The sequence below is a fragment of the Camponotus vicinus genome, unplaced genomic scaffold (genome assembly GCF_025532165.1).
Source record: "Camponotus vicinus isolate PSW18456_S1 unplaced genomic scaffold, iyCamVici1.0 SCAF_7, whole genome shotgun sequence".
Classification (NCBI taxonomy): Eukaryota; Metazoa; Arthropoda; class Insecta; order Hymenoptera; family Formicidae; genus Camponotus; species Camponotus vicinus.
In genome coordinates, this window is record NW_028141979.1 from 14,005,661 (window position 1) to 14,022,445 (window position 16,785).

Genomic DNA, 16,785 nt, shown 5'->3' on the forward strand with positions numbered 1-16,785 from the left:
TATTCGCTGAGCTGCAAATTGAAGAAGAAAAAAGAGCGTTTTTAATTAAATTCGGAATAACTCAGCGAAAAATCATCGTATCGAGCTCGGTAAAAAAACATTTTAAAGATAACACTCCACACTTTCACGAGCATTTGGTCTCATTGGGCTGCGTTACCTGATTTACGCCGTGCACCGTCCCAAACTCGATCCTTTAATAATCAATTTTACATCCTTTCACTTCCTTATCCGCCATTTTGAAAACAATGGCTGAGCATAATTGCCACTTAAATATTCTTAAAGTGGACATTACAGCCTTCATTTTGTTTTTTTAAACATATTTTTATCATCATTATTTACCAAGTTATGATCATTTAAAATTTGATGAAATTTTCTCAAATTTTAGGTGTACCGCTTTTTTTGCGGGTGAGTGTATATAATTTATAAATTAATGAAAGCTGAAGAGAAAAAAAAGTCCCGAATTAAACGAAATTGTCGAAGATTTTGGGTGAGACCAATTTTCAATCTCGAAAGACGATTAGCACAAGGGGCTAGCAACAATCTGGTCGAAGAAATGATTTTTGAAGACAAAAATAAATTTTTTAATTTTTTTCGATTGACACCGGAAATGTTTGAGAAACTGTTGTAAATTATTTCGCTACGTATACAAAAACAATTTGTAATTCGTGAGCCTATTTCTGCACGTATTCGCCTTCAAATCTGCTTGCGATATATATCTTCAGGAGATAGTATGACATCCATTTCATATGCATTTCGTGTAGGACACAATACCGTGTTAAAAATAGTGTCCGAGTCATGCGATGCAATATGGGATGCATTAAAAGATTCGGTATTCTTGAAACCAACTGAAGATAATTGGCGAAGAATAGCTAACGAATTTGAAGAAAAATGGAATTTTCCCAATTGCTTAGGCGCAATCGATGGGAAACACATAGTATTGCAGGTAAATTTATTTATTTTGATCATTTTTTATTTGAAAAATTTTTTTGTGAAAAATTGTTTATTAATCTTATTATATATATGTATATATATAGGCACCTCCGAATAGTGGCTCCATGTATTATAATTATAAAAGCAGTCATAGTTTAGTATTAATGGCTATTGCTGATGCCAATTACCAAATATCATTATTAGACATTGGGGCAACAGGAAGGCGTAGTGATGGTGGAATATTCCATGCTAGCGAAATAGGCAAACGATTACAAAACGGTATGCTGTCAATTCCTCCACCAAGACCTGTGGAGAATGGTGGCCAGGCTTTACCATTTGTTTTAGTCGGCGATGAAGCATTTCCTTTAACGCAATACATGCTGAGGCCATATCCTAGCAGTGGCAGACTTGATAGACGCAAAAACATATTCAACTATCGTTTAAGTCGAGCTCGCCGAGTTGTAGAGAATGTTTTTGGGATACTTTCTGCGAGGATGCGAATATTTCGCAAGCCAATAGTTGCCAGCATATCTACTGCCACTAGAATAATTAAAGCAACTACATGTCTGCACAATTACATAATATCAGAAGAACTTAAATTACCGCATACTAAAAGAAGATATATGACATTGAATGCACATGAACGCCAATTGCATACTATGGGCATAGAAGACGAAGAGACATTCAATAGAAGCAGACCAACGAAAAGTAGTACTCAAATCAGAGATGATTTTTCAACATTTTTTGAAACTACTGGTGCAGTTCCATGGCAATGGGAGAAGGTTTTACAAAATAGTTTTTGAAAAACCAAAATATTACAAGTACAAAAATGTTTCCGTATTATGCCATATTTCTACAAAAAAGAAGTACTTATTTACTAATATTACTTATATTATACTTATTTACTAATTACATTTTGATGTAATATACATACATACAAATAAAAAAAGGTTTTAACAAAATATTAAAATTTTTTATAAACTGAAACACCAAATTAAACACGTTAAAATAATAAACACGTTCGTTATAGTAACCAAAATAAAATTCAATATTGAAACGAACGAAGATATAAAATACTAATTGTAATTATTAAACATCTCTTATGAAATTAAATTAACAATTATTTTCTTTGGCTTCCAATTCTTCCGCGTCTGTAAGAAGCTGCAGAATTGCTACTTGTAATAGACGAAATCTTTTACGCGATAACTTTCGCATTCCGTTGCAACGCCTTTGTCCGCCTCGGGAACGCCGATCCGGAGGAGACGGCGTGCAAATTTGGCCGGTAGGGAAATTAGTTGATTTACAAAAAAAACGGTATCTCAGAATACGGTAGCGTACGGTATCTCGCAGCTCTCACAAGGAAAGCGGTATTGGGCGCCAGGCGCGGTCTCCCGCGCCACGATATCGTTACGGTAACGGAAGGGTTCGATAACCCAGAGCTCAGTAAATGACAGAGGGGCGGGATTCTTTGTAGGTTAGAGAGAGAGCACTAAATAACTTCCGGGAGAGAGAAATGATCGACACTCCTTCGATTATTATTATAAATATATTTAACAATTATAGTATATGGACAAAGTTTATAACAAAGTATACGATAAAGACGATATAAATACAATAGAAAGGGTTAACGGTACGGGGAAAATAGCCAAGATTACATGTAGAAGATACGCAAGTAACGAAATCGGAAATATAAATTTCGAAAGAAAGAAACATCAGAGTTATAAGAAAGATACGAAAGTCGATTATTATCTATACGGGAACGAAGACATATGATACGCGCGACTAACAGATAATTCCGAGATCGAATATAATTTCACGGACCGCGATGAGTAAAGTCTACAAGTAATTCGCAGAAAAATCGGATGTAACGACGGTTCTAAGTAACGGTAATTCCACGTCAGCGGGCACAAATATTATCTCGCAATGTTATTCGGTATCTTCCCGACCTTTCGCTCTCGGCGAAAACAAATTCGACCCTCACGCAATTTCAAACAACACGGACGGTAACGGACGTAAATTTTAAACAGAAATTTCGCGAATTATTCAATTCTTGCAGAGTGGATTCTGGATATACGGCAACTCGCACTCGCGAAGAACGATCTCACGCAAACCCCGCTATTCTTTACGCAATACGATAGTGTCGGAATCTCGTGACTCTATTATTATTCACAATTCGACGCTCCACGCAACGATATAACGAGACATGAAACGAAACGATACGATACGATACGGTATGGCGCTAACGATACGGTATAATGACTGTCGGCGACGAACCCCCTGAGAGGGACAAATCCGCGATACCCGGGGCCCAGCTGGCGTCCGGCAACGAAACGCGAGAAAAGCACGCAGGCTTTCTACAACAATTCGGTAACGAGTTCACCGTCGCCTCGCGACGGTATCAAGAAACGGTATGACGCCAGCTGTATCCGGGAATATCTCTACGGCTACCTGAGCGACGGCTTACAGTTTAACTCCGGTATCTGGGTCCTCGCTGCTTGGCTGTGGTCGTTCGGTATCGCAGTTCGTACGGAGACTCGTCCTTCTGCTATTATAGCTCGTCGAACAGTGACTTGTGATAAATGCTCCGCAAGGCCCTCGAGTCCCGCGCCGATTTTCCGCGCATCCTGTCGATTTTCGATGAGAAGGGGTCGATATTCTCCGCCCCCTCGAATTTCGTCCTGCTGTATTGCGGGTTGCCCTTCGATAGGAACCAAAATCCAACGTTGACGGTATCTTTGACGATTGTATGTTCTCGGTAGCTCGGACGTGTTGGGCTGGCCAGGCCGTATCCTCGTCCGGCTCCGGATGCATCTCCTCTCCTCAGTCTGCAGCCTGGGAGAGTGTTGATCGTTCCTTCATCCGGGCTTCCCCATCGTTGTTTCTCTAAAAGTAGCGGATATTAATACAACGATTACCTATGGATAGCGGCGGAGCGGGATCTCGATACGTGACCTTTCTTTGGAGTGGAGGCATCGGTCCGAGTCTCTCCTCTTCCTTTCTTCGGTAACTGCACCCTCCGGGATCTTGCTGTACATCACTTATTATCCGCTCGCTCAGATTGCCGCGCTCTGCTCGCTTAAGGGGGGAAGACCCTCCAGACAACAGGTTTTTCAATAATTTTTTACAAAAAACTGAGAGTATTTATTACATTGAATGAAATTACATATTGACATTGATGTTCAAATGTATACACACAAATTTTTTTATAAGAAAAAAAAACAAAATGGCGGCGCTACAGCTGCTCAAACTTGGCTCCTTCAATTTGCGCTGTGGAATGCCCAGCTCCTTGTAGTCAACTGAAATCAACCAATCAAAAGTTTTTCATTAAAATAAGTTATTTCGCTTTGTATGTACCTATTTTTAACGAAAAAAAAAAATGAAAATTTGAACACAAAAAGAAAAAAATTACACTTTTTTTTTTATAAACAAATTGTTAAAAACAATATTTTTAGTAATAATTATTACTAAAAATATTGTTTTTAACAATTTTTTAGTAATAATTATTACTAAAAATATTGTTTTTAATAAATTTTTAGTAATAATTATTACTAAAAATATTGTTTTTAACAATTTGTTTATAAAAAAAAAGTGTAATTTTTTTCTTTTTGTGTTCAAATTTTCTTTTTTTTTTTCGTTAAAAATAGGTACATACAAAGCGAAATAACTTATTTTAATGAAAAACTTTTGATTGGTTGATTTCAGTTGACTACAAGGGGCTGGGCATTCCACAGCGCAAATTGAAGGAGCCAAGTTTGAGCAGCTGTAGCGCCGCCATTTTGTTTTTTTTCTTATAAAAAAATTTGTGTGTATACATTTGAACATCAATGTCAATATGTAATTTCATTCAATGTAATAAATACTCTCAGTTTTTTGTAAAAAATTATTGAAAAACCTGTTGTCTGGAGGGTCTTCCCCCCTTAAAATTAATCTCAAACACAGAAATCTATACAAAGATATATCACGAGATCGGATAAGGGGCCCCCCTCAGGTGCGAAGAACGACCCTCCGTACGCTACCTCCCCCCGGCGGGGTCACTGTGACGGAGCGCAAAAGGCGTCACGTCACACCGTCTGATAAACTAGCTACAAAACAATCCACATCATCTTTTTGTGGAACTGGAGCATTCAGAATGCTTTTAAGTTCGTTTTGTAGTTCTGACGAAAAAGACTCATTATGTGGACTCGCTGCAATAATAAAAGTTTTTTATTTATTGAATTAATAAGTTTTAAGTTAATAAAAATTTTTTATTTATTAATATTTATTAAATTAGTGGAGAAAAGAAATCAGATTATAGCATTTAGTTAATAAACCTATTCAAAAAGTTTAAGAATGTTTTTGAAGACTTTAAAATTTTTTAGTTTTTCCAGTAGGAAATTATATGGTATTTTACAATAACCACGCCTACTTTTTCAAAATGAGTCGATTAGAAGATAAAATGAAATTCAAGAATTATTTACTAGATAATTAAATCGATTATTAGGGCTCGTTCCCACTGAGCGCGTCACGCGTCGCGTCAACCAGCGTGAGCCAATCAAAACATCCCATTGTAATAACACGGAAAACATGTTATTACAATGGGATGTTTTGATTGGCTCACGCTGGTGACGCGACGCGTGACGCGCTCAGTGGGAACGAGCCCTTAGATTTCTTTAAGAAAACGTAATGAAACTAAAATTTTTTCTTACAAATTGTATTGGACGTAGAGGGTCGTGACGACCATCGTGAAATTCTTGACCACGGTCTATTTTCACTAATATTTGAGGCTGAGGAAGTTGAAGGTGGCGAAGAATCGTCTTCTTCTTGTGCGCTCCCAGCACCTTTGTCACAATCAGATAAATTACTAACAGTTCTAAAAAACAATTATATTCCATTCAAAACGTTATGTTAGTATAATTACAAAAAATAGTCACACAGCATCATTATATTGTATATTTTAAATATAATTAGATTGCATAAATAGAATGTGTATGTAATGAATCAAATTTTATTTCTTTTACTATTTAATATTTAATAATTTATGAAGAATACATAAAAATATATACTGTGCATTATCTAATGGATCATCGATGAACTGCATGATCTCATAAAAGCAGAACATTTTTTGCTTCTTCAGTTGTGCACTGGATCCACTCGGAACATAAGCATTTATTTGCCGTTTGTAACGCACATAACAGTCTCTTAGATATTTCCATCTTTTCATTGCATCATTCGCAGTCATGAGTCCTGTAATAATAAAATTAATTCGTATTCTTAAATAGATTGTAACTTAAACTTCGCAATTTTATGTGTAATTATTTTTTAATTTTATGTGTAAATATTTATACACAAACCTCCTAGCATATTTTCGACCTCTTTCTATAATGCTTTTTTTCGCCTTTGTTCGTTCACTCAGTGGAATCTGGAAATTCCATAGTGCTGGTTTTGTTTGCACTATGTTAATTAGAGCTTCATCGCGGTTATCTGTTGAGGATTGATGTTCATCGCAAGTGTCCTTAGGTTCTTTATTGCTGTTTGGAACTTTATTATATTCATTGTTAAAATATTTGTATTGCTACAAAGCTTCAAATATTATTACTACAAAACTTACTAATAGTAACAACGAAATCTTCATCGATGGATACAGCATGCATATTTTCATCATAACATTTAAGACATTTATGATAAAATATTTCCTCCTACATAGTAACTGCTAAAACTTCCCCACAATAACCACATTTTATATTCTGAAACAAATATATTTTTTGTAAATTAGTGTACCTATATGTATTATTTATCATGTATTATACTTACTAAAAAATTATCGGTTTGCATCTTTTTCATTTTTATTTGGTTAGGGTTAGGTGGACTAAACTTTGTAAACGCCGGAACGCTGCACAAATCTGCGTAAAATTTGTGCTGGCGTAACGAAAACGAGCGTAGAGCCTGTGATTAGCCAAGCTCTTTTACGCCGTACGCCGATATGCCGTACGCTGCTCCATGGGACTGCACCTTAATACGTTTATCGAAAGAGAAGTCTATTGTTGCATAATTCTGCATGGATTTGTAACTTTCTATGCAAAGCGAGGTATATCCCACCACTGACATATGTTGGGTTAGGTTATCTTCGGAAATAGAGCTCCTCGCAGAGGGGCGGAACCCACTGTATCCATGCATGTTGCACTTTACAAAACGAAACGAAGTTCACTCTTAATTGCTCAAGGTGAAATGCAGAAGGCAACCTTATAACCTAACTCAAACCTATCTCTGATTACAATTAATTTGGTTTAAATCAAAAATAGGTTGATTTTGGTTAGGCTATATTTTTCGGATCTCTTCCCCAGAGGGGAGAACCCACTGTGTCCACGCATGTACTTTGCAAGACGAAGCAAAATTCACTCAGCGAGGGGAAATGTATATGCATAAACGCAGTGGGTTTCGTCCCCCTGCGGGCAGTTCCATTTTCAGAAGGTATAACCTAACCCAAACTTATTTTTGATTTAAACCAAATTTTAGTTGTGAATCAAAAATAAGTTTGAATCAAGTTACATTTTTCTAAAAGGGTGCTCTCCATAAGTTTCGCCTCTCTATGTGGGGCTCTACTTCCAAAAGATACAACCTACTCCAACTCGTATCCGTTGTATAGGACATATCTTGCTTTGCATATAAAGTTACAAATCCATGTAGAATCGTGCAATAATAGAATTTTTTTCGATTTCTTTCTTTCGAACGTATTAATAAATTTATGAAACTTCTTTTATTTATAACTTTTTAATAAACAACGAGGGAGAACTAAAATCTTTCGAAGATCACTTAAGGTTATGACCTTGATAACATATGTCAAAGTCAAGGTCATTTGGGCTAGGTCCCCTTAAATTGCAATTGTATACTTTTGGGATTCAATTAATGAAATTGAATCTCTGAGGAGTCTCTAAAAAATTGAGGTTTGGTACTTAAGGTTAACACTTTCTCTGCATTTAAAAGGTCATCCTCTACAAAGAAAAAAATTAGAAACCCAGGAACATATGAGAGAATCAACGCGGAAAGGCAGCCGAAGTATCACGCAATCTCAAGATAAGTAATTATTCCTAATGTAGAACAAAGAGCATTCTTTTTTCTATAATCTTGCTTGATCGAAGAAATAGAAATTGTATGCATAACTGTGACGATACTTATATGTATTAACTTTGAATAAACTATTACTAATTACATTCGATATAACATAGATATATATATTATAATACTTTTAGATAGATATTTTTATATATATTTTCTTATATATATATATATATATATATATATGTATATATATATATGTATATATGTAAGAAAATATATACAAAAATATCTATCTAAATATATATATATATATATATATATATATATATATATATATATAAATATATACAGGGTGGGCCATTTTAATCTATGCCCCCAAATTTCTTTGTACCTAAGACAGATACGGAAAAATGATTCAGACAAAAGTTTTATGGTTTCGAGGGGGTCATAAGATGGTATCATTGGTTTGACCTTGAAGAGTTATTTGAAGGTCACATGAAGGTCACCTTTAATTTCTTAAATGGAACCTACTATTTGTCATTGCACATTCTTGTAGCTTATCTCGAGAGCTTTCCAAAACACTATAATTAAGTACTTTTTTGTTAAGTACTTTTTGAGTTATGAGGCTTGAAATAATTTCTTAATTTTACATAAACCGTAAAATATCTTGTAAAATATTCATTTTTCGATTATCTTACCTTAATACTTTTATGTACAAAATAATGAGAGGAATCAATTGGTGTAAAGAAAACACATAGTTGTTTTTAAGAAAAAATATGTAATTTGCAATTAACAATTCCATATTTTTTCTTAAAAACAACTATGTGTTTTCTTTACACCAATTGATTCCTCTCATTATTTTGTACATAAAAGTATTAAGGTAAGATAATCGAAAAATGAATATTTTACAAGATATTTTACGGTTTATGTAAAATTAAGAAATTATTTCAAGCCTCATAACTCAAAAAGTACTTAACAAAAAAGTACTTAATTATAGTTTTGGAAAGCTCTCGAGATAAGCTACAAGAATATGCAATGACAAATAGTAGGTTCCATTTAAGAAATTAAAGGTGACCTTCATGTGACCTTCAAATAACTCTTCAAGGTCAAACCAATGATACCATCTTATGGCCCCCTCGAAACCATAAAACTTTTGTCTGAATCATTTTTCCGTATCTGTCTTAGGTACAAAGAAATTTGGGTGCATAGATTAAAATGGCCCACCCTGTATATTGCATAATCTCTGTGAATCTCTGCTTGTCGTCATTATTCAATAATAAACAAATAATTTCATCACAAACTGGCGACCAACAAAAAGGTGATATAGTAAGTTATTGTTAATATTTATTGGTATCGTGAATTAGAAATAATAGGTAATAATGATGATGGATGCGATGCTTTCTGTTGTTATGGTATGAATGTAAAATGTGAATGATACATCCCAGTGAGAAAGCTAATATCAATTCAATGTCGAATCGATATCAATACCGTCAGAATATATCAATGGGCCACATAGAATGCAAACATCAACGAATTTTCAAATTTCGATCTTTTCTCGATATATCTCTGTAAGATTTATATTTTAAAATATAATTGATTTTACAAGTTTTAGTATTAATTATAACAATTTTTGAAAAATTAGCTTACGTTCAAAAATATTCATAAATTCAAGTAAAAATGTTTGAAGCATCTCTTTGAGATGCAGCCCGTATGTATTGATTGTGATAACGCCATTATTTAGGTACATAACCTCCGATTGCCGTATTATAGTACCGGTCTCTTTCATCTCATCTCGTGTGTGTAGCTGCGTGTCTCCGGCCATCTATCCTTGAAATCTAAGGTAATCTTTTCAATCTAAGGTCAAATCCTTTTTCTTTAGTTAATTATACTTAATAAATATAAAATAAAGCTTATTTTTGTATGTTTTTAGTAATATTTTTCTGTAATAATCATGATATAAAACACATAACAAATCTGAGGTTATGCTTTTAGAAAGTTTAGTTGCATGTACGAAGTAACAAAAAAGTATAACGTATTTGTACTTGCATTCTACATTTTTATTACACTAATAATATATTAAAGATATAAATATATATATATATATATATATATATATATATATACAGGGTGTCCCATTTTAAATAACGACCTCAAATATCTCCCGAATAATACGTTTTACAGAAAAATGTTTCAGACAAAAGTTGTATGGTTTCGAGGGGGCCATAAGATGGTACCATTGGTTTGACCTTGAAGAGTCATTTGAAGGTCACGTGAAGTCACTTCAATTTTTCTAAATGGAACACCCTATATATTTTTGCACATTCTTGTAGCTCATCTCGAGAGCTTTCCAAAACGCTATAATTAAGTTAGTTTTCATTAAGTACTTTCCGAGTTATGAGGCTTGAAATAATTTCTTAATTTTACATGAACCGTAAAATATCTTGTAAAATATTCATTTTTCGATTATCTTACCTTAATACTTTTATGTACAAAATAATGAGAGGAATCAATTGGTGTAAAGAAAACACATAATTGTTTCGAAAAAAAAATGTAATTTGCGATTAACAATTGCATTTTCTCTCTCTCTCTCTGCCATTGAGAGGACGTGTCAAACATCGCTCCGTAAAAGTTTTAATTATTAAATGGTTAAATAGATAGGGAGAGTGATAAAAAGTTGTTCAAGTCTTAGCTGCATGGGCGGAGATTAACCATGAGTGTTATCTAGCCGGGATATGCAGTTTGGTGAGCGTACGAAGTGTTTTTTCTTCTCGGGACGGAACATTGAAGTCTCGACAGGTAGACATTAAAGGTGACAAAAGTGCTGACGTGTGGTAGGTGGACATATAGGTGAATGATCGGCCACTCTGATATTAGCGATTTTGGTCGGTATGGACGATGAATATGTTGAATATCGATGCTCGGCATGTAAGAAGGCAATAAAAAGTCAAGTAATGACGTGTAAAAAATGTGTTAAACTTTTTTACCATCCGGGATGTGTAAGTAAACATAAAATTTATGATAAAAACTATGAATATGTGCTGTGCCAAGGCCCGTTTGAGAAATTTATGATTGAAAGTAATAAGGAAGCAGACATGAAGACAACATCATCATCGGGAAACCTCAGAGATAAACTGGGTTCAACAGGATCTGCGGGATCGATTACAACACCAAGCGGAAGCAAAACGACAAGTATGAGTGAATCTTCGAGTATTGAAGTAAAAATAGATTGCATTGTAAGAACAGTGAAAGAAATGAAAAATGAAGTAGCATGCAAGAAAGAAGTTAAGATGCTGATTAAGGAAGTAGTACAAGAAGAATTGGGAAATATTAAACGAGAGTGGATGGAAGATTTCAGAAGAATGATACAAGGAGGTGCTAACGCTCCCCTTGAAAGAACACAAAGAAGCTATAGTGAAGCAATGAAAGAGAAGAAAAATGAAAATATTATAATTATTAAACCTAAGATGCAACAGGAAAGTGAAGCTACAAAAAAAATGATAAAAGAAAAAGTAGATATCAAGAACATGGCTGTGGAAATAACAAAGTTAAGAAAGCAAAAGTTAAGGAAGCAAAGGAACAGTTATTCTGGGTTGTGAGACAGAAGAGGAGATGGAAAAATTAAAGACTACGGTACAAGCCAAGTTGGGTGAGAATTTCAAGGTTACGGAGTCACCGCAAATAAAACCGAAGATAAGGATTGTCAATATTAGTGAAGAGGAAATAAAATTGAATGATGATAATTTAATAGATACAATTAAAAAGCAAAATAAAATGGCGGCGAATGAAGGATTACAAATGAGAATTGTGAAGAGAATAATTAAAGAGAAGCAAAATGATGATAGTAAATCACGAAAAAAAGGAAAGGAAGGAAGTTCTGTAATAATTGAAACAGATAAAAAAACATATGAATTAATATTGAGTAAAGGAAAACTAAGTGTAGGATGGAATAAGTGCCCTGTGTTTAATCATATTAGTGTTAAAAGATGTTTTAAATGCTGGGGTTATTTTCATATTGCAAAAAATTGTACTCGAGATGAAACTTGCCACAAATATGCCGGGAAACATAAAGCATTTGAATGCAGGGAAACCAAAAAGAGATGCGTAAATTGTATGTTTAAAATTCAAGCATACAACTTGGAGATAAGTGATGAGCACGATGCGCTTGATCCGCAATGTCCAACATTCAGGAAGGCGATTATATTAATATTAATATTTTATATGATAATAGTAAAAGTAATAAATATTTTAAAAACACTTATTTAATCTAATTAATTTTTAAATAGATATCATACGATGTATGGATATCACACACATTCATGATAATAATAATATTAATATGTTAAATGTTTATTATGTTTACCGCATTCTTCAATCGAACACATGATCGCGTTCGATAGCGCCAGTAGTACCTTAACCTACCGCAACCTACCATAACAAAAAACTGCTTGCAGTCGCCGAGTAATTATCGTCGCATTGTCGCGTCGTCGCGTCGTGTAGTAACGTGTCCGCGCGTGTTTCTTTCATCGAGTGATTTTTATCGCCAACAGTTATTATTCGACAGTGATTAATAGTGATTAGTGATAGAGTCATTAGTAAATTTCTCGTCTCATCGAGTGAGTAAATAAATGTGATTACGTTAAAGTTTATAAAAGAATACAGTTCATGAAAGTAGAAAAACTTTCAGTTAATAATTTAGTGTGGATTTCTTGTTTTTTGCAACGTGATATCTACGTTAAATTTGAGAACGTACGATCTATCGGAAAATTCATTTCTCCTTCAAGCAATTACAGCAATACATCAAAAGTCATCGAACAAGGTAATAATAACTATTTTTTAACGTTATGTGAAAACAGATCTCGGGAAGTCAGAGGGACAGTGTGTCAAAGGAAATTCATGAAAAGAGAGGGGTTTTTAGTGGGTAGGGAGTACCGAGTCGGTAATTCGACTTGGTACTCGAGTCCCACATAACTCACTGGATCGACCGGTGGGTATGCATAAAATGCATTTTCCCCTCTCTCGTAAAAAAAAAAAAAAAATTACAGGTGAGTGAGCGAATGAGAGAGAGAAAGAGAGAGAGAGAGAGAGAGAGAGAGAGAGAGGGAGAGAGGGAGACAGACAGACAGACAGACAGACAGACAGAGAGAGAATGTATGTGTTCGCATGTGTGTCTGTATGTGTATAGCGACCAGCTGATCGCAGCAGGCGCCCCGCGTAAGCACCCTCGTCTGACGGTGAATCGCGCCACCCTTGCCTGCCTCTTGTATTCGACCCGTCATACGTTAACTACTTCCTTTAATAATTCAAAAACTACGCTTCAAATCAAATTTTGGTAAAGGAAGAATTGTCTTAGAATGGTGTCAGGAATACGTGATTTTACAGACAGAAGGTTTTTCGGGATCGCCCTGTATGTACTGGGTGTCCGATTCCTGAGTGACCAAACGAAAAGTAGTGGTAGATCGGATCAAATTGAGAAGAAAAGTTCTCTACTATTTTGCAAAATTCGCAATAATTTTTAAGAAATAAGAAAATATGTTTCGGCACATGAGAAGCGGTAGATAGCTCGCAGTGTCCGATTAATGAGTGATCAAACGAAAAGTGGTGGTAGATTGGGTCAAACTGGAAAGACAAGTCCTCTACCATTTTGTAAAATTCGCAATAATTATTAAGTTATAGGCAAAAATGTCTCAGCGCATGAGAAGTGATCTGTCTACCGCTTCTTATACTCTGAGACATTTTTGCCTATAACTTAATAATTATTGCGAATTTTGCAATATGGTAAAGAACTTTTCTTTTCAGTTTGATCCAATCTATCACCACTTTTCGTTTGATCACTTAATAATCACACACTACAAGCGGTTTACCGCTTCTCAAGTACCGAAACATTTTTGCTTATTCTTTAATAATTATTGCGAATTTTGCAAAATGGTAGAGGACTTTTCTTCTCAGTTTGACTTAATCTACTACTACTTTTCGTTTGGTCACTCAGGAATCGGACACCCTGTATATACAGGGTGTCCTAGACCACCCGTACACCCCTTTTCTTTCAAAAACTAAGCATTTTAGAGAAAAACGTTTTCGACAAAAATTATATGGTTTTGAGGGGAACATAAGATGGTGTCATTGGTTTGACCTTGGATGGCATCGTTAAGGTGAGGTCAAGTACATCTTTAATTTCTTAAATGGAACCACCTATTTTTTATTACATATTCTTATAGCTTATGTCGAGAGCTTTCCAAAACACTATAATAAAGTATTTTTTCATCAAGTACTTTTCGAGTTATAAGGCTTGAAATAATTTCTTAATTTTACATAAACCATAAAATATCTAGTAAAATATTCATTTTTCGATTATCTTACCTTAATACTTTTATGTACAAAATAATGAGAGGAATCAATTGGTGTAAAGAAAACACATAATTGTTTCGAAAAAAAAAATGTAATTGTTAATTGCAAATTACATTTTTTTTTTCGAAACAATTTTGTGTTTTCTTTACACCAATTGATTTCTCTCATTATTTTGTACATAAAAGTATTAAGGTAAGATAATCGAAAAATGAATATTTTACTAGATATTTTATGGTTTATGTAAAATTAAGAAATTATTTCAAGCCTTATAACTCGAAAAGTACTTGATGAAAAAATACTTTATTATAGTGTTTTGGAAAGCTCTCGACATAAGCTATAAGAATATGTAATAAAAAATAGAGGGTTCCATTTAAGAAATTAAAGATGTTCTTGACCTCACCTTAACGATGCCATCCAAGGTCAAACCAATGACACCATCCTATGTTCCCCTCAAAACCATACATTTTTGTTCAAAACGTTTTTCTCTAAAATGCTTAGTTTTTGAAAGAATAGGGGTGTACGGGTGGTCTAGGACACCCTGTATATATATATATATATATATATATATATATATATATACAGGGTGACCCATTTTAACTTAGGCAGCCAAATAACTCGAAAAATAAGCAAGATAGAGAAAAATGTTTTAGACAAAAGTTGTATGGTTTCGAGGGGGCCATAAGATGGTATCATTGGTTTGACCTTGAAGAGTCATTTGAAGGTCACGTGAAGGTCACTTCAATTTTTTTAAATGGAATACCCTATATATTTTTGTACATTCTTGTAGCTTATTTCGAGAGCTTTCCAAAACACTATAATTAAGTACCTTTCCGTTAAGTACTTTTTGAGTTATGATGCTTGAAATAATTTCTTAATTTTACATAAACCGTAAAATATCTTGTAAAATATTCATTTTTCGATTATCTTACCTTAATACTTTTATGTACAAAATAATGAGAGGAATCAATTGGTGTAAAGAAAACACATAATTGTTTCGAAAAAAAAAATGTAATTGTTAATTGCAAATTACATTTTTTTTTTCGAAACAATTTTGTGTTTTCTTTACACCAATTGATTTCTCTCATTATTTTGTACATAAAAGTATTAAGGTAAGATAATCGAAAAATGAATATTTTACTAGATATTTTATGGTTTATGTAAAATTAAGAAATTATTTCAAGCCTTATAACTCGAAAAGTACTTGATGAAAAAATACTTTATTATAGTGTTTTGGAAAGCTCTCGACATAAGCTATAAGAATATGTAATAAAAAATTGAGGGTTCCATTTAAGAAATTAAAGATGTTCTTGACCTCACCTTAACGATGCCATCCAAGGTCAAACCAATGACACCATCCTATGTTCCCCTCAAAACCATACATTTTTGTTCAAAACGTTTTTCTCTAAAATGCTTAGTTTTTGAAAGAATAGGGGTGTACGGGTGGTCTAGGACACCCTGTATATATATATATATATATATATATATATATATATATATATATATACAGGGTGACCCATTTTAACTTAGGCAGCCAAATAACTCGAAAAATAAGCAAGATAGAGAAAAATGTTTTAGACAAAAGTTGTATGGTTTCGAGGGGGCCATAAGATGGTATCATTGGTTTGACCTTGAAGAGTCATTTGAAGGTCACGTGAAGGTCACTTCAATTTTTTTAAATGGAATACCCTATATATTTTTGTACATTCTTGTAGCTTATTTCGAGAGCTTTCCAAAACACTATAATTAAGTACCTTTCCGTTAAGTACTTTTTGAGTTATGATGCTTGAAATAATTTCTTAATTTTACATAAACCGTAAAATATCTTGTAAAATATTCATTTTTCGATTATCTTACCTTAATACTTTTATGTACAAAATAATGAGAGGAATCAATTGGTGTAAAGAAAACACATAGTTGTTTTTAAGAAAAAATATGGAATTGTTAATTGCAAATTACATATTTTTTCTTCGAAACAACTATGTGTTTTCTTTACACCAATTGATTCCTCTCATTATTTTGTACATAAAACTATTAAGGTAAGGTAATCGAAAAATGAATATTTTACAAGATATTTTACGGTTTATGTAAAATTAAGAAATTATTTCAAGCCTCATAACTCAAAAAGTACTTAACGAAAATGTACTTAATTATAGTGTTTTGGAAAGCTCTCGAGATGAGCTACAAGAATGTACAAAAATATATAGGATGTTCCATTTAAAAAAATTGAAGTGACCTTCACGTGACCTTCAAATGACTCTTCAAGGTCAAACCAATGATACCATCTTATGGCCCCCTCGAAACCATACAACTTTTGTCTAAAACATTTTTCTCTATCTTGCTTATTTTTCGAGTTATTTGGCTGCCTAAGTTAAAATGGGTCACCCTGTATATATATGTTTTTTATATGAAATTCTTTTTATGTTGCAGCATTGCCATAAAAGCCGCATATTGTGATTGCATCTACAGCAGATATAA

General features: G+C 33.7%; 1 protein-coding gene, 1 long non-coding RNA gene and 1 pseudogene across 2 annotated transcripts in view; 2 read left to right on the plus strand and 1 right to left on the minus strand.

Moving 5' to 3' along the window:
- The first annotated feature begins 730 nt into the window (after positions 1-730).
- Positions 731-1,733, plus strand: LOC145974191 (uncharacterized). Its single transcript, XM_083104009.1, has 2 exons — positions 731-943; positions 1,035-1,733. The coding sequence occupies exons 1-2, from the start codon at positions 731-733 to the stop codon at positions 1,731-1,733; spliced, it is 912 nt and encodes a 303-aa protein (XP_082960135.1).
- Positions 1,734-2,043: 310 nt separating this feature from the next.
- LOC145974192 (uncharacterized) lies at positions 2,044-6,750 on the minus strand (annotated as a pseudogene).
- A 2,943-nt stretch (positions 6,751-9,693) lies between these two features.
- LOC145974546 (uncharacterized) overlaps positions 9,694-16,785 on the plus strand; it is a 63,916-nt gene continuing 56,824 nt past the window's right edge. Inside the window, exon 1 of the long non-coding RNA XR_014439728.1 lies at positions 9,694-9,805. This is a non-coding gene — a long non-coding RNA (uncharacterized LOC145974546). The remainder of the gene's footprint in view (positions 9,806-16,785) is intronic.

What these genes read in the sequence shown, in the direction of transcription:
- LOC145974191 (XM_083104009.1), top strand. Translation starts at nt 731, where the DNA reads ATGACATCCATTTCATATGCATTTCGTGTAGGACACAATACCGTGTTA. An exon ending in GGAAACACATAGTATTGCAG is followed by an intron (nt 944 to 1,034) that starts GTAAATTTATTT and finishes GTATATATATAG; the next exon opens with GCACCTCCGAATAGTGGCTC.